Source organism: Hyperoodon ampullatus (genome assembly GCF_949752795.1).
Source record: "Hyperoodon ampullatus genome assembly, chromosome: 3".
NCBI classification, from domain to species: Eukaryota; Metazoa; Chordata; class Mammalia; order Artiodactyla; family Ziphiidae; genus Hyperoodon; species Hyperoodon ampullatus.
Window position 1 is genome coordinate 29,504,191 of NC_136916.1, and position 25,756 is coordinate 29,529,946.

The 25,756-nt window shown below is 40.4% G+C and overlaps 1 protein-coding gene across 2 annotated transcripts in view; it reads left to right on the top strand.

Moving 5' to 3' along the window:
* DIP2C (disco interacting protein 2 homolog C) overlaps window positions 1-25,756 on the top strand; it is a 361,724-nt gene that overhangs the window by 179,025 nt on the left and 156,943 nt on the right. For both annotated transcript variants that reach the window (XM_079698959.1, XM_079698960.1), the window contains one exon: window positions 5,734-5,844. In XM_079698959.1, coding sequence (XP_079555085.1) covers window positions 5,734-5,844 — 111 coding nt within the window. The remainder of the gene's footprint in view (window positions 1-5,733; window positions 5,845-25,756) is intronic.

The following is a 25,756-nucleotide window of genomic DNA, read 5'->3' on the forward strand; positions in this document are numbered from 1 at the left end:
ATCAGATTCCTCCCCCAGACACCAGTAGTTAACGGGGAACAGCTGAGCCTCTCTGGAAGGCAGAGCTGGGCATGGAACAGTGAGAGTGGTGTCTACTTTGGATCTGGCTCATATGCGTTTTTGTGGACAATCTATAAGGAAAACGCAGAAATCTGAAGCCCTGTTCCTGACCATATACTCTCATTGCCTCCGAACTTACCTGCTGAGCAAAGCCAAGTGCTGGGATGTGGGGATGAGACATAGATGCACGATGGTAGGGGCTCTCGTGAAACCCTGAACTCCAGGTCGTCTATACTTTTCCAGGCATGAGTCCCTACGAAAATTCAAAAATGAATAGGAAAATGGTTTGCAAATTTATACTGATTTATTGCAAGGCTTCATGCTAATGGAGGGTAAGGTAGACGCAAGAGTGACAGTAATGTAAGAATCAGGCCAGCATGGTTGGGGAGATGTTACGGTGCTGATGGTGAAATTTCTGTCTATTTTGTGCTGTTCTCATTTGTGTCAGTATGAAGTGAAAGTAGTAAATTTCTCACCTGTACTACAGTTGTACTGTTTATTTTCTGGCAAACTCCTTGATGGCACTTAGTTAGAAATAAGTGCTGTTGCTTGAAGGAAAGTATAATTAGGTGCTAGAAGAGAATGGGACAATTCAAAAATCGTTTTTGTACAAACTTGAAATATGGAAAAATCCTTGTCAGTTTTACCAGCTGCCTAAAGCATGTTTTCACTTAAGTGAGAGCCCTTTGGGTGCCCAGTGAGGTCGAGGGACCCTGAGATCCACAAATGCTGTGTGCAGGGAGCAGAGAGCCTTGAGTCACAGTGAGGGTCCTGGGAGTAGCACTCACTCCTGTATTAATGTGTCCATGTCTGCACCCCAACACATGTGGGAACCGAGGTTCAGAGGCTGAGCGATTTGTCCCATTATGCAATTAGTAAAAATAAGACCAGAATTTGAATCAAGATGTTTGTTTTAAATCTTATATACATTTTTATGCAGGTTATCTTGTATACATCCTTCATAATTTCTTTTAAAAATATGTTGAAAACCAAGGTTTTTCAGTATATTTCCCTTACTGTCTGAATTTAGAAATACTTTTTCTAGAAGGTGTCTATACTGCAGGTCTTCTGGCCTGTAGTGCACCATTGTGTCTGGGTGAATGGACCAGCCCCTGTGGGCCTTATTCTTAGGTTAATAGGAGGATTATTGTGATGTCTAGTATCTAGTTTACCATAGCGTTAATGAAATAACTGCATTTATTTAATAATCTGAAATTGGTGGATTGTTTAGGTGCCAGAACTATATTGTTAGGATTTTCTTTGGGGAACCTTTCTTTTTTTACTGAAGTAAAGTTGATTTACAATATTATGTTAGTTTTGGGGAACCTTTCTTAAACATGTGTTAGAAGTAATTGATTGAAGTTCTAATAAAAATGGCTTATTTCTCTGCTTTCTCTACCTTGGGCTTAAAGTTTTTACATATGGAGGGGAAAAAAGCATTTGGAGGAGTGAAAAACGATAGGACAGGGCAAAAACTTGCGAAGAGTGTTTCTGTGTGACAGGAACCTGGAGGCATGAGTGGGAGGTGGCTGGCGAGGAGGGTGTGGTGGAGGGAGGTTGGCAGTCAGGGAAGGAGCCTAGGGCTCGGTTCTGTGGTCCACAGGGTGCAGAGACATGAACCAGTCAGAGCCCTGCTTGGATTGAAGAGAGAAACTGACATTCCGGGCTGTAGTTGCCCTGGTGGCAGAGAGGGTGCTGGGAGTTGCAGGTGGCGTGTGACTGTGAAGGCGCCCGGGCAGGGCTGAGCGCTAACCCTGGTGACCTTTCTAATCTTGAGGATAAAGTGTAGGGTGGAGAAGAGAGGAGTCCCGGGGGATGGAGATGTTTGAGGAAGTGGAGAGGTGGGGTGCCATGTGCAGAAGTGTGAGGTCCCAGGAAGGTGCCCACTCAGCAGCGGGACGAGGTGTGTTTTACTCTCTCCTGTGCTGTCCTTTTGTTTCCTCTTTTCCTCTTATGTACCTCTGGTCTCCTTCCTCTGATGAGGAGTTTTATTTACAATCCCTGTGGCAATTCTGGAGGGAACAAAAGCTCACTGAGATCGTCATATATGAATTGATGAGTTGCAGCACTCTGCACGAGCCTTGAAAATTTCACTTACTGGTTCAGCAGTGCTTCCTGAGACCCTCCTGTGAGCCAGGGGCAGCACTTGGCCAGAGGCAGACAGCCAGTCAGTCAGTCATTGCCTTCTCTGGGCTCTTAACCTGCCCCTGTCCCAAGCAAGGATCGATGTGTGCACACCTTCATGTCACACAACCTCAGCAGTTTTCAGCTGCTCTGAGTTTGTTCCTGGGCAGCAGTCTGGAATTGTAGCAGTTTCCATCTCTCTTTATAAGAATGCTCTTGAACAGTAGTTTTGTGGTGAGATCACAAAAATACCTCTTCATGGATTCAGAGTACCAGCTGGACTTGGTCCATGTGACCAGTGATCATTGCACCTGGAATGCAGCACTGAACAGCACGTAGCCTCCGCTTCAAGGGCCTGACCTCTGCTTGGGCTCTGAGTGACAGCAGGTGCCCAGGAGCACCAGGAAGGGATGCCCATCACAAATGGAAGGGCACTAGTGAGAGTGGCACACACTGCTTGAGTTCAAGACCCAGTTTTGGGCCTGCATTTTCTCTCAGTGAAATGGCAGAAACTTATCTCATATGCCTATGTTAATAAATTAGTAAATATAAAGTGCTTGCACCAGTGCTGTAAAGCATCGGCTGTTCCTGTCAGTCCTGCCTAAAGATGGGAAACTGAGGCTCAGGGTCAGATCATGATGGCAGCAGATGGGGCTCCAGCTCCAGAGCATGGCGGTGACCCCAGTGCATTTCCCCTCAATTTGTGTGGGATCTGAAGCTAGTGGTGCTTAATAGATGTTTGTCAGAGAAGAGATCCAGTCTTGATCTCTGTCTCATTTTTGCCTGAGGAGAATTTTTTATCCTCCTTGCATTGCGTGTTTCTGGACAGTTACCCCACCTTTCTTGGGACGCCTCACCTTGTGTCACAGACACACTGGTCATCTTGTGGCTTTCCTTTGAGCTAGTTTTCAATCGTGCCTGAATGTGAGACCTCAGCAGTGCTGAGTACTGTGTTGTAATTATGTGTTTCACTAATTATTTGTGATTAGCCTTACTAGGAGGGAGCCCGTCCCAGCAGCAGCATGTGGTCAGCTCCTCTTACTGTGGGTCATGGGCCGTGGGTTTCTACCCCGGCCTCTCTTGTGGTACCAGGTCATTCTACTTTGGAGTTACATATGTGACTGAGGTACCTTTAAGCTACCTCAAATTTCATTTAGTGAGGTCAGATAAAAACTAATGATTGAAATGTGCACACTTATATTTTAGTCTCTTTTCATGTCCTATTGCTGGTGACCTGTTGAAGCTATTCTCCTTTTGTCTAATTTATTCATTTCTTTTTAAAACTTGGGTTGTAAACTCTATTTTTCAGCCTATGAGAGTAAATGTTCACAATGCTTGTATGCAGACTTAGCTTTCTGAGGACAGATGTGTAGGGACTGCAACAGGTGAGCACTAACCTACAACTCTGTATAGCTGGTGTGTAAGTGCTATGACTACACTTCCCAGAGGAAGTATATGACAACCTAGGGACCTGGAAGGGGTCAAGGTTGAAATTAATTCTAAAAAGCATATTTGAAAGAACTAGATGGGTAACTACTGAGATTGAAGGCTAAATGTGTGTGTGTGTGTGTGTGTGTGTATCAAGCACTGTTTAACCTCAGCAGCTCAAAGGTGTACATTTTAGCTCTGCTTCTTCCCAGAGCTGCACTACGATGTCAGTAAATGGATAAATTATAAATCCCCAGGACAAGAGAATGGGAGAAATAGTGATGTGTTTTTAAGCTGTATAAGGTAGATAATTAGAGGGACCTTATTTAGCCAAGGGGAGGAAGGCAGCAGATGAAGGTGCCGATGAAACCACGGCAGGGGGTGGGGGTAGGCATGGCATCTAGGGAACAGGCGATCCACATCCTCCCCGTTCCCCCAGAGATGTTTGCTCTCTGGAGAAAGGGAACTAAGAGCCTCTGGAGTTGGGGACACCTGGTAGTACTGCACCCAGAGGCCCTCAATCAGAGCGCATGTGCTGGAGAGTGAGAATAGCTCCAGCTAAACACTGAACACTGTGTTTAGTCACAATACAGGAGACCGGTCCATCTCTTCTTTGGGTAAATGGAACAGCCCAGGTAAAAGACCTACTGGAAGTAGATCTGGTGATGCCCCTGCCATAGGAAGAAATGCTTGCTTGCACCTCCTTCAGTGGGATTAAAGAAAAAGTTATAAAAGTTGACACAGGAGGAAAGAAAAAAAATAAACAGATTTTACATAAAGATTATAGTATCAGAATGACATTTAATAATTTAACTTCTTGACAATAATTGACAGGAAAGGCAATGAATATAAATACTTTTCAAATAAATATATTTATACAAATAAATTAAAAATTTTTAAATTTACGAATAATTTTGCTTAGAAGTCTAAGGTTCAATATGAATGTAAATACCAGGTAACTACTGTTTTCATTATGAGACTTAATAGTAGTCTTTGATTTCATAAATTCTGTGCATCTGTTTGATAAAAATACAAAGTAATTTTTTAAAAGATAGATTTGAGACAATAGCTGGAGGAGACTTGGAGCTGTGAACAGTTCAGTGACAAGGACTGTTAATTAGCAACGTTAATACGCTTGCTAGATGAAAAACCATGGAACCTAACCCAGGCCTGCAGTGCAGGTGTCTTTTGTACAGTTCTAACATAGCAAACGTAATATGTAGGGACCACAAACATTCCATTAAAAAGTGAGGTTCAAAAATCACCAGCATAAGAGGGATATTAAATCTCAGGGATGAACAGCTAACTCTCATGGAGCCATCACAGAAGACCAGGGACCAGACAGTTTTTTTGCTAAAATTGCTCTTTCTGGTTTACTTTCTGTTGAGCATTACTAACCCTTTTCTGAAGAAGCAACAATTAATCTTTATACTCAGGGCTCAGAATTACTTTATTTCTGAACTGTAGTGATTACATCTTTCCCGTAGTACCTAGATTTATCTAAATTGTGCCTCTGACTACTCTAGTTCTGAATAGGTATCAAGATTGTTAAAGTTAGGTCAGCTTTTGGCCAGTATCATTGAATCATTTTTATCTGACCATGTAAACAGTTTTGGTAATTCTTCAAAGCCATATTGAAATACAACTTGTTCAGTTGTTTAGCATCAAATAGAGTCAGATTGCAGAGAGTTTGAAATTTTGAACGAACAAAGATGAAAGTTTATGCTCCATCCTGGTTACCTGGATTATATTATTAAATATCCTTTAAGACTTATTTGCAGTTGCTTTTAATGATAAATGTAATTTAAAGAATTATTGCTTGTAGCTTACTCTACATCACGGCACATGACGTAACAGACATTTGTGATGTGAAGCAGCCTGTTTCTAAAGGCCGTAGTGTTGGGGCTCTGAGTCGTGCCCTATCCCGGATACTTCTTCCTTTCCTGTTCATTGTCCAGGATGTCCCAGCCCTCCATGCCCACTCCCCTGTGTGCTTCAGCTTGGCTGTGGGAAAGCAGAGAGTCAGAGATTTATTCTACCAAATGATTTGTTTTGCAAAGTAAGTTAACTCCAGCTGCCAGTAAACCTCTCCTTACTTTGCCGTTTTCTTCATTAACCCAGGAGTGGATCAAGCTTTGCCTCCAGAGCGCCGGGCTCCAGTTACTCCTTCCTCTGCCTCTCGCTATCACCGCCGAAGGTCCTCAGGGTCACGAGATGAGCGCTATCGGTCGGGTAAGGCACCAGGTGTGGGGTCTGTAATATGGGTGATGGTGAAATGAACGAGTGGGCACATGTCTGCAGAAGCTGTGTGAGTACGAGGCAGTGAGTTTGGATGTCCTTGTGGTTGGTCATGTGGCCCACAGATGACATCTTATCTCAGACACAAATATACCCTCTAGGGTACACATTAAAATTCAGTTAATAGTAATTCTTTATGTTTTTAAGATAGTTTCCATCATTTAGAATTTCACAAGAACTTAAAAAGTAACCTCTCATAAGCCAAATTTTGCTTATTTTTTTTAGGTGTTACTGTTTAAAAGTTTGGTTTTACTTTTCATAATCTTGGTTGCTAGTATTTTTTCCTTCTCTTTTAACCTCAGTGATTTCTGTTTTTCAAGTATAATTTTCAAAAAAGTAATAAAATTCTTAATAATCTGTATGTTCTCTGTTTATTATTTCCTTTGTGTTTTATGATGTTGTGTATAAGAATGCTATCTTCATAATTCCGTTTTATTGCAGTCATCACCTGGGCTTGACTGGCTTAAATTTCTTTCATTAATTGAGCATCAGGAAACTTGTATTGTGATTAATGTTTTACTTTTTGAAAAAAGTTTTTTTCCCCCCAACATCTGGATTAAAGTTGCTTTTTCCTGCTTCCCTAATTTTTTAAAAGAAAATTATCAGTAAGTGTTGTTGCTGGGACACCAGTTCAGGGTACATGTGGATTGCTCATGATGACAACCCAAATTATAACATTTATATACCACTTTATATTTTGCAAAGTACTTGCAAAGGCATTATCTCACTTGGTTTTTATAACAGAAAGGTGAAGTACTTATGACTGTTTCATGTTGCAGAAGAGGAAGCTGAGACTGCAAGAGGAGAAGTAGCTCAGCCAGTTCATACCAAGGTGGGTGGGTCAACCCTGTGAGCCTCTCAGCGTTGTGAATTTTTCCATTAATGGGGGCTTGCAAGATAAACCACCACCCTTCCCACTAAGGAGCTGTGTGCCTGACTGCCTGGCCCTGCTCTCCTTTCTGGAAGGGAAGAAGGAGTAAGACAGATTTTATGGCATCAGAAATCTTCATCTGTGGAAGCAAGAAGAATGGTCTTGAGAAACTAGGAAGAAGCCCAGTGCAGCTTCACTGCTGCTCCTGACTTCTTGGCCCCCTCAGGCCTGGTGCCTGGGACAGTATGTGGGGGTGGAGTGAGGGCAGGAGTTTGTTCCCAAATCCACCTTCTTTTTTTCACAGGTATTTTAACTCCTAGCACATACCAAGAGCACACTGTACTCATTCGGGCATCTCAAAGGCCCCTTTCAAATAATTAGGAGGGTAGCACACACATACATGCTGTCGACTTGCTATGGAATGTTTCCATTTTTTCCTTTGTCTTGAGTGTGTTCATTTTATATATCACACACACGTAGACACACACAGGTAGATACACATACATAGTCACACATACAGGAGACATACAGGTAGATAGCCACATGTAGACATACACAAAGATATATATGTAGACATGCACTTAGACACACAGGTAGACACATGTTTACTATCATCCGTATCTTCATTTCTCAGAGAAACGAGTCAAGTTCTTATTTCCATTTTATAGATGAGAAAATTGAAGTTCAGTGATTGTTAATGATAACTAACTCACCAAATTAGGATGCAAATCTAGCTTTGTCTGACCCTGTAATCTAACTTCTTACCAGATAGAAGATTATATCTCCTGTCCATTTCTAACCTGTATTTTTTGTGTTAATTTTTAAAATTTAGATGGAAATTAAAACATAGTACAATCTATGTCCTACATTATATGTCTTTCCTAACGATGAGGGTGGAGGATGATATACCGTAAAAACTTTATATGGCCTTTGATAAGGTATATTGTCTTGTTCAAATCCTCCTAGTTATTTTGGGAAATCAGTAGGACAGGTGGTGGTGGTGTCACTGTTTTTCTTTTCAAGTAAAAGTCTGAGAGAGGTAAACACAGTGCAGTAGGAGGTGGTGATCTCTGGGCCTCAGGTGCATCTCCACTCACCTGTGCACACTACCACCCCTCTTTGTGGGCGGAGGGGAAGACTCGATGGAGGGGTGGTGCTAAGTAGGAGAATGGAGAGCGATGTCAGGGGATTGATTGTCACCAGTCCATAGGGTCATGGCCAGCACAGCCCTCTGCAGAGGAAACCAGACCCCATCCTGTCCAGCCCCTACCTCAGGCCTTAACTTTAAATCACTTAGTTCTCGTGAGCATCATCGTGAGGCAGGGGAAGCTCCGGTTTGCGTTAGTCCTTCCCAATTAGAACTCCAGACTTGGAACTCTCCCCACTTTGGAGGAAGCTGCAGAGAATTCCATCAGCTCCTGTCCCTGCGACTTCGTTTCCTATGGGCGTCTCTCCAGGCACCCTCGTCCCACTTCCTCTACTTCTTTCTGGTTCCCTTCACTTGGTTGCCCTCAGAGGCTGTCTTCAACATAACAGCACCCTGATTCTAAACGCACGTTAGCTGGCGACACTCCTCTGCTCAAAAATTCCAGCAACTCCTGTTGCTCTCAGAGTAACTCATGTGGCAACAGTGACCCACCATGTGCATGGTCCTGTCACTCCACACTCTCGTCTTGCACGTCGCCCTCCTCTGCAGCCACACTGGTTCCCTGAGTGTTCCCTGTTTTTGTGAGGCATTCTCTGACCACCCAATTAAAATGGTAAAGCACCATGCCATCTCATAGACAGTCCCTTCCCTTTCCATCCTGATTTGTTTGCATCTACTGCATCTGTTACCCCTGGCATGCTCTCAGTCATCTGTCTGTCCATCTACCTATCTGTCAGTCATCTCACTATCTATCTGTATCTGTAATCTATCATCTGCCTACCTACCTGCCTATATCAGTCATCTGTCTATCTAGTTAGCTGTCTATTGATCATCTGTCTACCAACTTGTCTATCAGTCAACCATCTATTAGCTATCTATCATCTACCAATAATCTGTCTATCTGTAAACACCATCTATTTATCTACCTACCATCTGTCATCCATCTACCCACATCTCTCTCCATCTGTCAGTCAGCTCTCTACCTACCATAAGAATGTAAGGTCCACCAGGGCAAGGATCTTTGCTTTGTTCATTTGTGTATGCCAGGCACCTAAGATATTGCCTAGTTAATGGTTTTTGAAGGAAAGAAGGGTGATGAAGGGAGCAGAGCACACTTGGGGAAAAGCAAGAAGTGAGGTAGGAGGGGCCAGGTTTTAAGGTATTTTGTATATGTGCTCAAGCAGTGGACCTTATCCTGAAGATGCTGGGGTACCATTTGAAGATTTTAGGCAAAGTCATGTTTGGAGTAGTTGTGGGGTTTGAAGAGTACTTTGGTGGCCTTGTGGAGTATGGATTAGAAGTGGAGTATTTGGAAAGACCCTGAATACCTGAGATATTTGTTTAGATCAGTCAGTGCCAGTGAGACTTGAGATGTCTTTAGAAGATAGTAGCTTGAGGACGTGAAGGCCGAGTTAAGGCAGGGGTGTGTGAGAGAGGGGATTGGGGGTGACCCCAAGATGTCTGGGTTGTACAGTTATATAGATGATGGTCTCTGGGTCTGCCTTTAGAGAATTAAGTTTTTCATTCGTAGGTTAAAGATGGTGGAATTCGCTTCAGCTATTCACTTACTAAGTAGAGAATACATGAAAAATTGTGCAGACATTCCTTGAAGTGTCATGTAAGATGTGAAAAATATTATGCCCTATATATGCTGTTTTAATTTTTTTTTAATTTACACTCCTCTCAATTTTGGATAAATAATGACTGCTTAATTTACATAAGGAGCAAACATACCCAGAGGATCTTTCCATATGCTTTTGAAAGCTCAGTTGGGTTCTCGTTTTCTATAACTGACACAGAGCACCACCCCTCGTGTAGGATGTCATCCGCCCTAAAGGAAAGCTAAGGAGGGCCTTTGGGTCATTCCCAGGGCTCATTTGGTAGTCTCATTTGCCAAGTTGTTATCTGCTATTTCCTGTTTTTAAATACTCTAGTCAGTTTTCTTAATTTAGACATTTCACTGATGTACTATATGTTACTTTCTCTTGGAGTTTATGCTCATATATTTTTTAAACTGTGGTTATGAAATCTTAAAAGCTTGTTTTGGTCTGTTGCCAGTGTCCATATTTCAGGATTTTCTGGTTTATTTTCTCCTGAGCCAGCACAGAAGATTTAAGACATTTAAGAGAAAAAGTTTTGTGACTTTCAGGAGATTTTGCTTTCTAAAATTCTTTGACCACTTAATTTGCAGTGGAGTTACTTTGGTTGCTTCAGTGACCAAATATATCAGCCAAGAAGTAATTCTATTATCTTTTAGACAATTGACCTAATTAACAGTCGATCTAGTCAGCCATATAGCCACAGATTTAATCTCTCTTGGCTATATGTTTTCATTTCATTTCTAAACCCATGACCTTACACGGTAAGGAACTCCTACTAGAATTCTTTAGAATAGTGTGCACCTCTCTTCTTTTTAAATAATTTTCTTTGGAAACTAAAATTTGATTTGGAAAGTGAATGAATAGGCATTTACTGAATACCTAGAAAATGTCAAACTCTATATTGGATACTTTATTACTTTCACTTGACAAAGTCTAATTTGAGCTTTAAAAGATTCAAGCTGTTTTTTTTTTTTAACACCTTTTTCCCTCAACCAAAAACCCTGGAAAAGAAAAGCTTGAGACTTGAGTTGTTTGTATTCCAACCAAGACTGATTATGACAAGGAAGAATATATTAAAACTAAAATATAACATATGATTTCCTAATATGTTTTAAATGATTGTTTTGTCTATTTATGGGCTTAGGAACAGTTTGAAAAAAACCACATCTCATAATTTGTGTGCAGACATGGACAAGAGCAGCTGCCTTCTCAGTGCTGAGGTGTCCTGATCCACCCTTGTGCTCATTCCTGGTAGAATGTCATGGAGCCCTGTCTTCCTCTAGGACGAGGAGCTGAAAGAGAATCCAGGGACCCTTGGGGGATTCAAGACCCTTTCAGGGATGTCTGTGAGGTCAAACCCTTTTCAGAATAACACTAACACATTACTTGCCTTTTTCATTCTCACTGTTCTCATGAATGTACGATGGATTTTTCCAGAGGCTCCCTGACATGTGGTGATGTCATCATTCTGACCGCCACTGGAATCTGTGATTGTGAAGTCTTGTGTTTTAAAAAGTTTTTCCATTTCCTTTCTAATTTAGTAAATATCAAAGTATTAATCCCATAAGTAAAACTTTTAAAGGTTTGCAGCAGTTTTTGAGTTTAAAGTGTTGAACCATTACTACGAGACTTGTAAAAATGGCTTTTTTTTTTTGCGGCATGTGGGCCTCTCACTGTTGTGGCCTCTCCCGTTGCGGAGCACAGGCTCAGCAGCCATGGTTCATGGGCCCAGCCGCTCCGCAGCATGTGGGATCTTCCTGGACCGGGGCACGAACCTTTGTCCCCTGCATCGGCAGGCAGACTCTCAACCACTGCGCCACCAGGGAAGCCCCAAAAATGGAATTTTTTAAATAGAAAATTGAGAGATAGTGTGAACTAGAAACTTCTTCTTCTGAACCCATCCTTGAGACTGATTTTATGCTGATGACGAAGTCTGATTCATAACAATGATCAGTTTCCGGGACTAAGGACTTTATCCTAATATTCATTCATTCACAAACATGCAAATAGTTTTGTGTACTGAGCATTCTGCTGTGGACTAAACGTGAGGCAAAAATACAGAAAACATGTTTGCTTCCAGAGTTTATTTACCCTATAGTGAGTTCTTCCTCGACACTGAAGTTTAATTTTCTAGATTGAGAAGTTTTCTCTTTCTCTAGTAAACTTGACAAGATTTACTGATTTTAATGTGGTTCCTAGTTCTGTGATGACCTGTGTTCTCTCTGAAGAACTAAATGTTTCATTAGTTAATTTATTTTAGTAAAAATCAGGAAGTAACATTTTCTTACTTAAATTAGAGTAAAAGAGAAGACTTAAATCAGACTGCATACTAAACTAAATATTCCCAGTGAAGGACAGGCTCTGTCTCTGCAGAGCTGCACCACCCAGCATGGCGGTCAGTATCCACAAGGGACCTTTTAAATTTAAATTAATAAAATTAAATAAAATTTAAATTTCTGTTCTTGTGCTTTACCAGCCACATTTTAAGGCATGTGGCTACTGTACTGGGAAGTGCAGATATGGAAAATCATCACCACAGCAGAAAGTTCTCTTTCATAATGCCGTACTAGGCCCAAGGTTGTGTAAGAATGGAGAAGGCAGAAGATGCAGCTGAAGAGAGTTTTTTTTTTTTTAACATCTTTATTGGAGTATAATTGCTTTACAATGGTGTGTTAGTTTCTGCTTTATAACAAAGTGAATTAGCTATACATATATCCCCATATCTCCTCCCTCTCGCGTCTCCCTCCCACCCTCCCTATCCCACCCCTCTAGGTGGTCACAAAGCACTGAGCTGATCTCCCTGTGCTATGTGGCTGCTTCCCACTAGCTATCTGTTTCACATTTGGTAGTGTATATATGTCCATGCCACTCTTTCACTTCGTCCCAGCTTACCCTTCCCCGCCGCCCCATGTCCTCAAGTCCACTGTCTACATCTGTGTCTTTATTCCTGTCCTGCCCCTAGGTTCTTCAGAACCATTTTTATTTTTTATTCTTTTTTAGATTCCATATACATGTCTTAGCATACAGTATTTGGTTTTCTCTTTCTGTCTTACTTCACTCTGTATGACAGACTCTAGGTCCATCCCCCTCACTACAAATAACTCAATTTCGTTTCTTCTTATGGCTGAGTAGTATTCCATTGTATATATGTGCCACATCTTCTTTATCCATTCATCTGTCGATGGACACTTAAGATGCTTCCACGTCCTGGCTATTGTAAATAGAGCTGCAGTGAAGATTGGGGTACATGACTCTTTTTGAATTATGGTTTTCTCAGGGTATATGCCCAGTAGTGGGATTGCTGGGTCGTATGGTAGTTCTATTTTTAGTTTTTTAAGGAACCTCCATACTGTTCTCCATAGTGGCTGTATCAATTTACATTCTCACCAACAGTGCAAGAGGGTTCCCTTTTCTCCACACCCTCTCCAGCATTTATTGTTTGTAGATTTTTTGACGATGGCCATTCTGACTGGTGTGAGGTGATACCTCATTGTAGTTTTGATTTGCATTTCTCTAATGATTAGTGATGTTGAGCATCCTTTCATGTGTTTGTTGGCAATCTGTATATCTTCTTTGGAGAAATGTCTGTTTAGGTCTTCTGCCAATTTTTGGATTGGATTGTTTGTTTTTTTGATATTGAGCTGCATGAGTTGATTGTATGTTTTGGAGATGAATCCTTTGTCAGTTGCTTCGTTTGCAAATATTTTCTCCCATTCTGAGGGCTGTCTTTTCGTCTTGTTTATGGTTTCCTTTGCTGTGCAAAAGCTTTTAAGTTTCACTAGGTCCCATTTGTTTATTTTTGTTTTTATTTCCATTTTTCTAGGAGGTGGGTCAAAAAGGATCTTGCTGTGATGTATGTCAGAGAGTGTTTGTTCTGCCTGTTTTCCTCTAAGAGTTTTATAGTGTCTGGCCTTACATTTAGGTCTTTAATCCATTTTGAGTTTATTTTTGTGTATGGTGTTAGGGAGTGTTCTAATTTCATTCTTTTACATGTAGCTGTCCAATTTTCCCAGCACCACTTATGAAGAGGCTGTCTTTTCTCCATTGTATATTCTTGCCTTCTTTATCAAAGATAAGGTGACCATATGTGCATGGGTTTATCTCCGGGCTTTCTGTCCTGTTCCATTGATCTATATTTCTGTTTTTGTGCCAGTACCATACTATCTTGATTACTGTAGCTTTGTAGTATAGCAGCTGAAGACAGTTCTTAAAGGCCTGTTCGTCCAAAACTAATCAAGCTTGATAGCTTTGCCTAGTCATTTAAACCGAAAATGACACAGTCAGGTTTGCATTTTAGAAATATCAGTGTAGCAGGAATGTATAGCTAGTTGGGTTGGGATGGGTTCCTGGTTGAAGCAGGGGCATGTTAAGAGGATGTTGTATTTAAGATAAAAAAAAAGTGAATCAATTTATGGGATGTACCAAAATAGTACTTAGAAAGAAATTGATATAATAGTTACAAAATTAAAACTACTTATATCAGGTAAGCAGAGATCCTAGAAATTGAAGAAATAAGGATTTAACTTTATAAGTTAGAAAAGGAAAACTGAATGAGTTCACAAAAAGAAGAAATGAGAAAACAATGAAGAGAATAAAACGGAATAGAGGATATAGACTTGGTTTCCACCCTGGCCTGTAGTAGAAGCACAGAGTCGTCATACACATCCTCACAAGAAAAAGCTTTACAAGTGGAAAATCAGCAACCCTTCTTTGAACCATCAAAGAACTGAGGTCACTGGGCAAACTGCTGCCCCAGAATTGGGGATGGATAATGGAAACTCTGAGAGAAAGGCTAAAGCCAGTGCTAGAAATCAAAAACACTGTAGCAGAAATGAAGAATGAACTGATTGATAGACTGAAGGTAGAGAAGTCAGAAACTGAGACCTACATTAAGAAAGGAAGAATGTTGGAGAAGGAATAGATGATAAAATAAAATCTTTTGGTTTTCGTATTCTTAACTGATATTACAGATAAACATTTGTTCAAAGTAATAATAGAAACAATGTATTCGGTGATTATAGCCTGTGGATTAGTGAATGAATGACAGCAGTCTTACAGGCGGGAGGAATTGGGAATACTCTGTTATAAGGTATTCATACTACCCTTGAGGTGGTATAGTGTTATTTGAAAGTGGACTTGGATTAATTATGAATGTATATTGTGAACTTAAGGACAAGCACTAAGAACAGTTTAAAAATCAAGTATAATTGATATGCCAAGAGAGAAGAAAAAATGCGATTCTATAAAATGCTCAATTAAAACTAGAAAAGACAGAAAAAGAGTGGAAGACAAAGAAACAAAGAACAAATGCAACAAACGGAAAACAGTAACAAACATGGGTAAATAGTAATCCAAATATATCAATAATCACTTTGAATGTAAGTGGTCTAAGTGCACCAATGAAAAGATGGAGACTGTCAGTGGGTAGAAAGCATAGCCCACTATATGTTGTCTACAGGAAACCCCCTTTAAATATAAAGACATGGATGGAGACAGATACACAGTACTAACACTAATCTAAAACCATGAGTAGCTATATTAATTTCATGTGGTGCCAACTTCAGAACAAGGAAAGTTATCAGAGATAAAGAGGAACATTATGTAATGAAAAGGGGATCCGTTCTTTAAGAAGATACAACAACCCTTAATGTGTACATGCCCAACAACAAAACATCGAAACACGTGAGACAAGAACCAGTAAAACAGCAAGAATAAATGGACAAATCCACTGTTACAATGGGAGACTTTAACATCTCTGTCAGTAACTGACAGATCCAGCAAGGACATCAATCAACTGTATTTAACTGACAGTTATAGATTACTGCATCCAACAACAGCAGAATACACATTCTCAAGCTAAATACACCAAGATAGAACATATTAGGGGCCATAAAACACCTTGTAACAGTGAAAGCAGTAGGAATCAAACAAAGTATGCTCTCAGACCACAATGGAATTAAACTAGAAATCAGTAACAGAAAGGTAGCTGGAAAACCCCCACATACTTGGAGATTAAATAGCACACTTCTAAAAAACACATGGATCAAAGAAGAAATATAAGCAAAATTTTAAAAATATCTTGAACTGAAAAGAAAATGAAAATACAAGGATCAAAATTTGTGGGATGTAGCAAAAGCAGTGCTTAGCGGCATATGTATAGCATTGAATGTGTATAGTAGAAAAGAAGAAGGATCTAAAAACAGTAATCTAAGCTTCAACCTTAGGAAACTAAGAAAAGAAGCAAAGTTAATCCAAAGAAGAAGGAAATAAATAAAAGGAGAAATAATGAAATTGAAAATGAGAAATCAATAGAAAAAATCAAGCCTAAATCTGGTTCTTTGCAAAGATCAATAAAATTGATGATCTTCTAGCCAAGTTAAGAAAAAAATAGAGAACACACAAATTACTAGTATCAGAAATGAAAAAGTGACCATCACTATTTATCCCATAGACAATAAAAGGATAATAAGGGAGTATTACAAACAACTCTGTGCCTACAGATTTGAAAACCTAGATGAAAATGACCCATTCCTTGAAAGACACAATCGGCCAAAACTTACCCAAGAAGAAATAGGTGACCTGAATAGGCCTGTGTCTATTAAAAACACTGAAACAATGCTAACCTTCCAAAACATCAGGCCCAGACGGGTTCACTGGTGAACCTACCAAACATTTATGGAAGAAATTATACCTATTTTCTATATCCTCTTTCTGCAGATAAAAGCAGAGGGAATACTTCCTAATTCATTCTATGTGGCAAGCATTAATCTAATACCAAAACTAAACAAAGACATTACAAGGAAGAAAATCTATGGACTAGTACCTCTCATGAACATAGATGCAAAATTCCTCAACAAAATATTATCAAGTCAAATCCAGTAATGGATAGAAATAATTACACAACACATCCAAGTGGGATTTATTCCAGGTATGCAAGGCTGGTTTAACATTTGAAAATCAGTTAATGTAATCTGTCGTATCAACAGGCTAAAGAAAAAAAACAAACAAACACATGACCCTGTCAGTAGATGCAGGAAAAGCATTTCACAAAATCCAATACCCATTTTTGACAAAAATTCTCAGCGAACTAGGAGTAGGGGAAAACATCCTCAATTTGATAAAGAACATCTATGGAAAAAACCTACAGTTAACATAATATTTAGTGGTGAGATTTCCCACTAAGATCAAGAACATGGCAAAAATGTCCCCTCTCATCATTACTTTTCAACATCATACTGAAAGTCTTGGCTAATGCAATAGGACAAGTAAAGGAAATTAAAAGTATACATACTGGGGGTGATGTGATTGTCTATGTAGAAAATCCCAAAGAATCAAGATAAAATCTGGAACTAATAAGTGATTATAGCAAGGTTGTGGAATATAAGGTTAATATTAAAAAAGCCACTTTCTAGGGACTTCCTTGGTGGCACAGTGGTTAAGAAACGGCCTGCCAATGCATGGGACATGGGTTTGATCCCTGGTCCAGGAAGATCCCCCATGCCGCGGAGCAAATAAGCCCGTGTGCCACAACTACTGAGCCTGCACTCTAGAGCCTGCGAGCCATAACTACTGAAGCCTGTGCGCCTAGATCCTGTGCTCCGCAACAAGAGAAGCCATGCAATGAGAAGCTCACGCACAACAAAGGGCAGCCCCCGCTCACTGCAACTAGAGAAAGCCTGCACGCAACAACGAAGACCCAGTGCAGCCAAAAATAAGCCACTTCCTTATATACCAGCAATAAACAATTGAAATTTGAAATTAAAAACACAAGGTCATTAAACTATAATTCAAAAGAATACATGCACCACCCCTATGTTCATAGCAGCACTATTTACAATAGCCGAGACATGGAAATAACCTAAATGTCCGTCAACAGGTGAATGGATAAAGAACTATAACAAATGTACTACACTAATGCAAGATTTTAATAATAGGAGAAACTGTGTGTGTGTGCATGCACGCGTGTGCGCTCACTCCTTGCCTATGCGTGTAGGGGAGAGGGTATATGGGTGGGAGCATGATGTACTTTCCACTCAGTTTTTCTGTAAACCTAAAATTGCCTTAAAAAATAAAGTCTGTTAGGGCTTCCCTGGTGGTGCAGTGGTTGAGAGTCAGCTTGCCGATGCAGGGAACACCGGTTCGTGCCCCGGTCCGGGAAGATCCCACATGCTGCGGAGCGGCTAGGCCCGTGAGCCATGGCCTCTGAGCCTGCGCGTCCGGAGCCTGTGCTCCGCAACGGGAGAGGCCACAACAGTGAGAGGCCCGCGTACCGCAAAAAAATAAATAAATAAAGTCTGTTAATTAAAAAAAGAAAGGGCAATGATAAAATTTAGAAGATCAACAAAGATGATTCTTAGAAAATACAAATAGCATTGAAAAACCTCCAGTGAGAATGATAAAGCAGAGAGAAAGCAGAAATAAATGATATAAGGAATTTAAAATGGGACATTACTACAGATACACAAGAAGAAAAAAGATAATTGGAATGCTGTGAATAACCATATGACGATAAATTTGAAAACTTAATTAAATGGCTAAATTCCTAGTTTAAAAACTTAAAAAATGGAAACCTTAAGTAATCCTATGACCAATAAATAAATGGAAACAGTAGCTAAAAATCTTCTCACAAAAAATATACTAGGCTCCGAAGGTTTTTATATTACGTTACACCCAATGTTCAAGAAATGAACCAGTTTGATTCTAAACAAACAATTTCAGAGAATGGAAAGAGAAAAAAGCCTTCTCTGTTCATGTTCATTCTAGGACAGAGGCCTGTGTCAGTAACGGAAAAGGACAGTGATGAGAAAGGAAAGCTACAGGACATTATCTACAGAGAAACCCCCAACTAATCTATAGATTAATTACTAGAAATAATGAGGATTTAGCATAATGTCTGGATATAATATGAACAGACAAAAATTAATAATATTTCTGTACACTGGCAACAAATGTAAAAATGTAATTTAAATTTTTATGTACAGTAGCAATAAACTTTATGAGGAACCTGATGAAAAATCAAACAAAAGATGGGCCAGACTTCCATGGTAAAATTTGTGAAACTTTATATGAAAGACATTAATGCCAAAATGAATAGATACCCTGTGATAATGGATCCTGCAGAGATATCAGCTCTCTTAATTTATATTTAATTCTAATAAAAGTCCCCACAGGGTCCTCTGTGGGACTTAAACTGATTGTAGAATTTATGTGGAAGAGCCAAGGGCTAAGAACAGGCAAAATGCAATAGAGAACTGCATAGGCGCCGTGGGTGAATCTCAAAGCATCGTGCCGATAGAAAGAAGCCTGGCATAAGAGACTGATGTTACAATACATTTGGATGAAGTTCTAGAAAATGCATAATAGTAGCAACAGCTAGCACTCTGGTACTTAACTGTGGCCTCCTCCAAGATGCACAGTGAAACCTCAACAGCCATGATCCAAGCAGCAGTCAGCATTTATCCAGCACTTCCTTTGAACCAGACACTGCTCTAAACGCTTTTTGTTTAACTCATGTAATTTCTCTATCACATGTTTCAGGAGTGTCTCACTCGTTTCATGGTGAAGAGTCATTGCCTTTGTTTTTCTAATTAACTTTTGGTGTGCTTCCTGTGTACTTAGTTTATAGCTGTTATAAAATTTTATCCCCCTTATTGTCCATTAAGGACAAAAGCATTAGTTAAAAGTGGTGGTTAAAAATGGGCTGAGTTTATGATGAAAAAAAAGTGAAGATAATTTATGCCTAGAGCAGAGCCTGGCACAGCAAAGGCATCAATCCGCATTCACTCAGTTGTTGAAGAGCGACATTCTTCATTCTTCATTGGAAACAGTTCTGAAGCCCAAAGACCCAGCAGGTGGAGTGGAGTGCAAGAGGTGGAGTGTCTGTGTAGCCTCGATGTAAAGAGAGAGAGGAAGAGCACTGGTTGAGGAAGTGCATGGGACCTGTGTACGTGTCCTGAGAGAGCCTCTGCATCTGACGTGACTCAGGAGGGCCAGGAACCAGTGAAAGGGTTTAAGGAACAAGCAAAGGTCAGTTGCTGTGCAGATGAATCTCTGTCACACGTCCTTGTTGATTGGACAGGCTGAGTACCCACTGTTCTGCTAGGTCCTCTCCGCATGTCACTTCCTGCCCAGGCCTCTCCTGGCGGCCTGGGCCAGATGCCCATCTTCTGCACTCTCAGGTCCCACACTCTTCACACGTTGTATCCATCCCATCCTCCTGTCTGGTTGGTTTACTGGTCTCCATCCCCAAACAGCCTTCTGTGAGAGCAGGGACTAGGTATACAGTAGGTGCTCAGTAAATAATTGAACGCATGAGTGCAGTGGTCAGTACGTGCCCCTCTGTACAGTCATGTACCTACATGTTTTTCCTGAAGCCTGAGAAATGGAGGGAATGGAACTGAAACAGCAAGTAGGTGGAACCAAATGGTGGCCCTGGCTCCACTTCTGACCAATGACAGTGCTCGCTGGAAACATGCTTTCTTACCTACCATTCCTTTTCTTGTCGCCTCCGCTCTGCTCACCTGTACACACTCCCTGCCCCTGTACTTTTTTTTAAATTAGTAGTTGTACTTTTATCACAAACAGTAACAAATTATTACTGAAAATAGTGTTTTCCCAAAAGATTGCATCAGTTAATCCTCTACCTATTTTATGTAGGTTCTCTTTAACTTTTTTGTTCTCAGAATCTTGGCTTTTATTGTCAAGTACATGATAGTCAATTATTTTTTGTTATTATCTGTTTTATACATATTAGTGTATACGTGTCAATCCCAATCTCCCAATTCATCCCACCACCACCACCCACCACCGCTTTCCACCCCTGGTATCCATACGTTTGTTCTCTACATCTGTGTCTCTATTTCTGCCTTGCAAACCTGTTCACCTGTACCATTTTTCTAGATTCCACATATATGCGTTAATATATGATATTTGTTTTTCTCTTTCTGACTTACTTCACTCTGTATGACAGTCTCTAGGTCCATCCAAGTCTCTACAAAGGACCCAGTTTTGTTCCTTTTTATGGCTGAGTAATATTCCATTGTATATATGTACCACATCTTGTTTATCCATTCGTCTATCGATGGGCATTTAGGTTGCTTCCATGACCTGGCTATTGTAAATAGTGCTGCAGTGAACGATGGGCATGTGTCTTTTTGAATTATGGTTTACTCTGCCTATATTCCCAGTAGTAGGATTGCTGGGTTATATGGTAATTCTATTTGTAGTTTTTTAAGGAACTTCCATACTGTCCTCCATAGTGTCTCTATCAATTTACATTCCCACCAACAGTGCAAGAGGGTTCCCTTGCCTCCACACCCTCTCCAGCATTTGTTGTTTGTAGATTTTCTGATGATGCCCATTCTGACCAGTTTGAGGTGATACCTCATTGTAGTTTTGATTTGCATTTCTCTAATAATTAGTGATGTTGAGCAGCTTTTCATATGCCTCTTGGCCATCTGTATGTCTTCTTTGGAGAAATGTCTATTTAGGTCTTCTGCCCATTTTTGGATTGGGTTGTTTGTTTTTTTTAATACTGAGTTGCATGAGTTGTTTATATATTTTGGAGATTAATCCTTTGTCCGTTGATTCGTTTGCAAATATTTTCTCCCAGTCTGATGGTTGTCTTTTTGTTGTGTTTATGGTTTCCTTTGCTGTGCAAAAGCCTTTAAGTTTCATTAGGTCCCATTTGTTTATTTTTGTTTTTATTTCCATTACTCTAGGAGGTGGGTCAAAAAAGATCTTGCTGTGATTTACATCAAAGAGTGTTCTTCCTATGTCTTCCTTTAAGAGTTTTATAGTGTCCAGTCTTATATGTAGGTCTTTTATCCATTTTGAGTTTATTTTTGTGTATGGTGTTAGGGAGTGTTTTAATTTCATTCTTTTACATGTATCTGTCCAGTTTTCCCAGCACCACTTATTGAAGAGACTGTCTTTTCTCCATAGTATATCCTTGCCTCCTTTGTCATAGATTAGTTGGCCATAGGTGCATGGGTTTATCTCTGAGCTTTCTATCCTGTTCCATTGATGTGTATTTCTGTTTTTGTGCCAGTACCATATTGTCTTGATTACTGTAGCTTTGTATTATAGTCTGAAGTCAGGAAGTCTGATTCCTCCAGCTCTTTTTTTTCCCCTCAAGATTGCTTTGGCTATTTGGGATCTTTTGTGTCTCCATACAAATTTTAAGATTTTTTTGTTCTAGTTCTGTAAACAATGCTATTGGTAATTTGATAGCACAACTATACTTCTATGTGCATATTTTACTCAAAGAACAAGAACAGTACAACCACAGAAGAAACTCTGGTGGAATTGAGCCTGGACAGGCCCTGGTTGTTGGTGGGGCTGGGGAGTGGCAGTAGTCAGAATCCAAGAAGCTCAGTTTCTCCCACACTTGTTTCTTCTCTGTCTTCTCTCTCCAGCTTAGAGTCACCTTAATACTGGACACATCATGTTATGATCCGACTACAGTATAGTGTTCTCGGTACCGTGAGCCAGACTCTGCCCTGAGTCTTGTAATGAACTGACTTATGTAGTCCTGGTAGCCACCCCAGTGGGCAGGCACTCTCCTTGCTTCATTTTTTTGCACATGAGGAAATTGAGGCACAGATAGGTTAAGTAATGTGTCTGAAGTCTTGCAGAGGGACTGGGATGTGAACCCATGCAGTCTGGCTTGGATCGTGGTCTCAGTTGTTACACTATTGGAAACAAATAAGCTTCCTTACAGAAAACATTCTCTTCTGTTGATTCACTTTTGCCTTCCTTCGAGGTGGGAGGGGCATCCCCCCTCTGTCTACATACCTACTGTTAATTGTATCGATATAATGTGGACTCTGAGAGCAGCACGAGCAAAATGGGTCATGACTTTTGACTTCAGGAGGGAGAAGTGAGGCAGGCAAGCATCAGTTTTTCTTAAGATTTAAACCCTGATGGAGAAAAGACAGCCTCTTCAATAAGTGGTGCTGGGAAAACTGGACAGGTACATGTAAAAGAATGAAATTAGAACACTCCCTAACACCATACACAAAAATAAACTCAAAATGGATTAAAGACCTAAATGTAAGGCCAGACACTATAAAACTCTTAGAGGAAGACAGGCAGAACAAACACTCTCTGACATACATCACAGCAAGATCCTTTTTGACCCACCTCCTAGAAAAATGGAAATAAAAACAAAAATAAACAAATGGGACCTAATGAAACTTAAAAGCTTTTGCACAGCAAAGGAAACCATAAACAAGACGAAAAGACAACCCTCAGAATGGGAGAAAATATTTGCAAACGAAGCAACTGACAAAGGACTAATCTCCAAAACATACAATCAACTCATGCAGCTCAATATCAAAAAAACAAACAACCCCATCCCAAAATGGGCAGAAGACCTAAATAGACATTTCTCCAAAGAAGATATACAGATTGCCAACAAACACATGAAAGGATGCTCAACATCACTAATCATTAGAGAAATGCAAATCAAAACTATAATGAGGTATCACCTCACACCAGTCAGAATGGCCATCATCAAAAAATCTACAAACAATAAATGCTGGAGAGGGTGTGGAGAAAAGGGAACACTCTTGCACTGTTGGTGAGAATGTAAATTGATACAGCCACTATGGAGAACAGTATGGAGGTTCCTTAAAAAACTAAAAATAGAACTACCATACAACCCAGCAATCCCACTACTGGGCATATACCCTGAGAAAACCATAATTCAAAAAGAGTCATGTACCACAATGTTCATTGCAGCTCTATTTACAATAGCCAGGACATGGAAGCAACCTAAGTGTCCATCGACAGATGAATGGATAAAGAAGATGTGGCACATATATACAATGGAATATTACTCAGCCATAAAAAGAAACGAAATTGAGGGCTTCCCTGGTGGCGCAGTGGTTGAGAGTCCGCCTGCCGATGCAGGGGAAACGGGTTCGTGCCCCGGTCCGGGAAGATCCCACATGCCGCGGAGCGGCTGGGCCCGTGAGCCATGGCCGCTGAGCCTGCGCATACGGAGCCTGTGCTCTGCAACGGGAGGGGCCACAACAGTGAGAGGCCCGCGTATAGCCAAAAAAAAAAAAAAAAAAAAAAAAAAAAAAAAAAGAAACGAAATTGAGTTATTTGTAGTGAGGGGGATGGACCTAGAGTCTGTCATACAGAGTGAAGTAAGTCAGAAAGAGTTAAATACCATATGCTAACACATATATATGGAATCTAAAAAAGAAAAAAGAATGGTTCTGAAGAACCTAGGGGCAGGACAGGAATAAAGACGCAGACGTAGAGAATGGATTTAAGGACACGGGGAGGGGAAAGGGTAAGCTGGGACAAAGTGAGAGAGTGGCATGGACATACACACTACCAAATGTAAAATAGATAGCTAGTGGGAAGCAGCCACATAGCACAGGGAGATCAGCTCAGTGCTTTGTGACCACCTAGAGGGGTGGGATAGGGAGGGTGGGAGGGAGACACGAGAGGGAGGAGATATGGGGATATATGTATATGTATAGCTGATTCACTTTGTTATAAAGCAGAAACTAACACACCACTGTAAAGCATTTATACTCCAGTGAAGATGTTAAATAAATAAATAAATAAGATATAAACCCATAGTTACACAAAGATACGCCCTTGCTCTGAGGGGGGTAAAGGTGTCTGGTTATTAATAATTTATTCTTCAAATATCCCACTGCTTACTGTGTTGCAGGATAGTAGTTTCTTACTGAGAAAATGAAAGTACAGTCTGTTTTAAAGAAACCAAAAGGAAAACAGAGCTTCTGTTCAGGATATTAAGAACTTATATCTGTTCAAAGACCTTGTTGAGACTGTTGACGCAGGGGTCAAAAATATGGAAGTCTTGTGAAGAGTAAGCACCTTCGACCGAGTGCGTGCCCTCTGGGGTTGACCTCTGAGCTGCAGACCTGAGGCTGCAGCAACGGGAGCCCTTGCTCAGAGGCGTCAGCATTTAGTGCCTGTCTTCCTTCCTTTTGTGCCGAGTATAATTCGTAGGTTTACCCCGTGGTCTGTGATGTGTGCCTGGCAAGAACACCATCGTTGTGGTGGTGTCACCTCAAGAAGTCAGGCTATCAATGCTGATTCCTTGGGCCTTTTCAGTTGATCAAACCCACTGTACCAAACCATTGCTTCAAAATATTAATAAAAGCAGCTGTCATTAATGAGTGCTGCTAGGTAACAGGTACCTAGTGGCTTGCTTTGTATATTTTAACTTACGTAATTCTCACAGCAACTCTATGATTTTTGTTTCCATTTTACAGATGATCAAAGTGAGGCCTAGAGGGATTTAAAATTTTATTCAGTATTTTACAGTTAGTAAGTGGCAGAACCAGCATTCTGATTCCAAAGCCTGGACTCTCACTTCAGTATTCTTGCATTTTCCTAGAACTTTGGGCATATTTTATATTGCTGCATCCCTTGTAGCTTCCTGCCAGTAAGACAGAATTTCAGCTTGTGAAATTAACTGGAAATATAAACTTTGCAAGTTTCTTTCTGGAACAGTAGACGGAAAAGTTGTCAGAAGTCAGAAAGTAGGGTCAGGTCCATCTTTCAAGCCAAGAGAGGAGAATGAGTGGATTTACAAACTTATTATCCGTAGTGCTTAGTTTAGGAAGAGGTATTTGCAGAACATAGAGATACACAAGGAATGGCTGCATGATGCTTATGCTGTGGTATTAGGCTTTTAATAAGCTCTTCTAAGGAGGTAATATTTTCTGTTTCTGCAGCACTGTATGACATAGTAAGTGGTTTATTACCATTTTCACTGTTTTTGAAACTCTGCTGAAGAAGTACATCTTATTAGCATGTCAATTTGTCTAACACTATAAATGTAAGTACCCCAAAAATTCTTTACTAGCCAGAGTGATCTGTTTATTCCATGCTACATGAAGCTGACCATAAATATCTCCTTTCTCTGAATAGATGGATACTTTGAGAATGTTTGAATGAAAGACCTAGGCTGAATAAGCTGTGAATGCTGCCGCAGAGGAAGGAAGGGCAGATGAGAGGATTTTACTTAGTTTTGCTTCCTGTTTTCAAACGTGGCATAATCAATTTATCGCCTCTCAGACCTGAATCCACCTTCATGGCCTTCTCAGGGAAGAATGGATCTAGGCCCTTGCATTGTCTTTGTCAGCTGACTTGATGTGCAGCTGTTAGCAGAGGAGGTGGAGGCCTTTCAGCAGGAGTGGTTCTTGGTTCTTGCATGTTGCTGGCTTCTGTGGC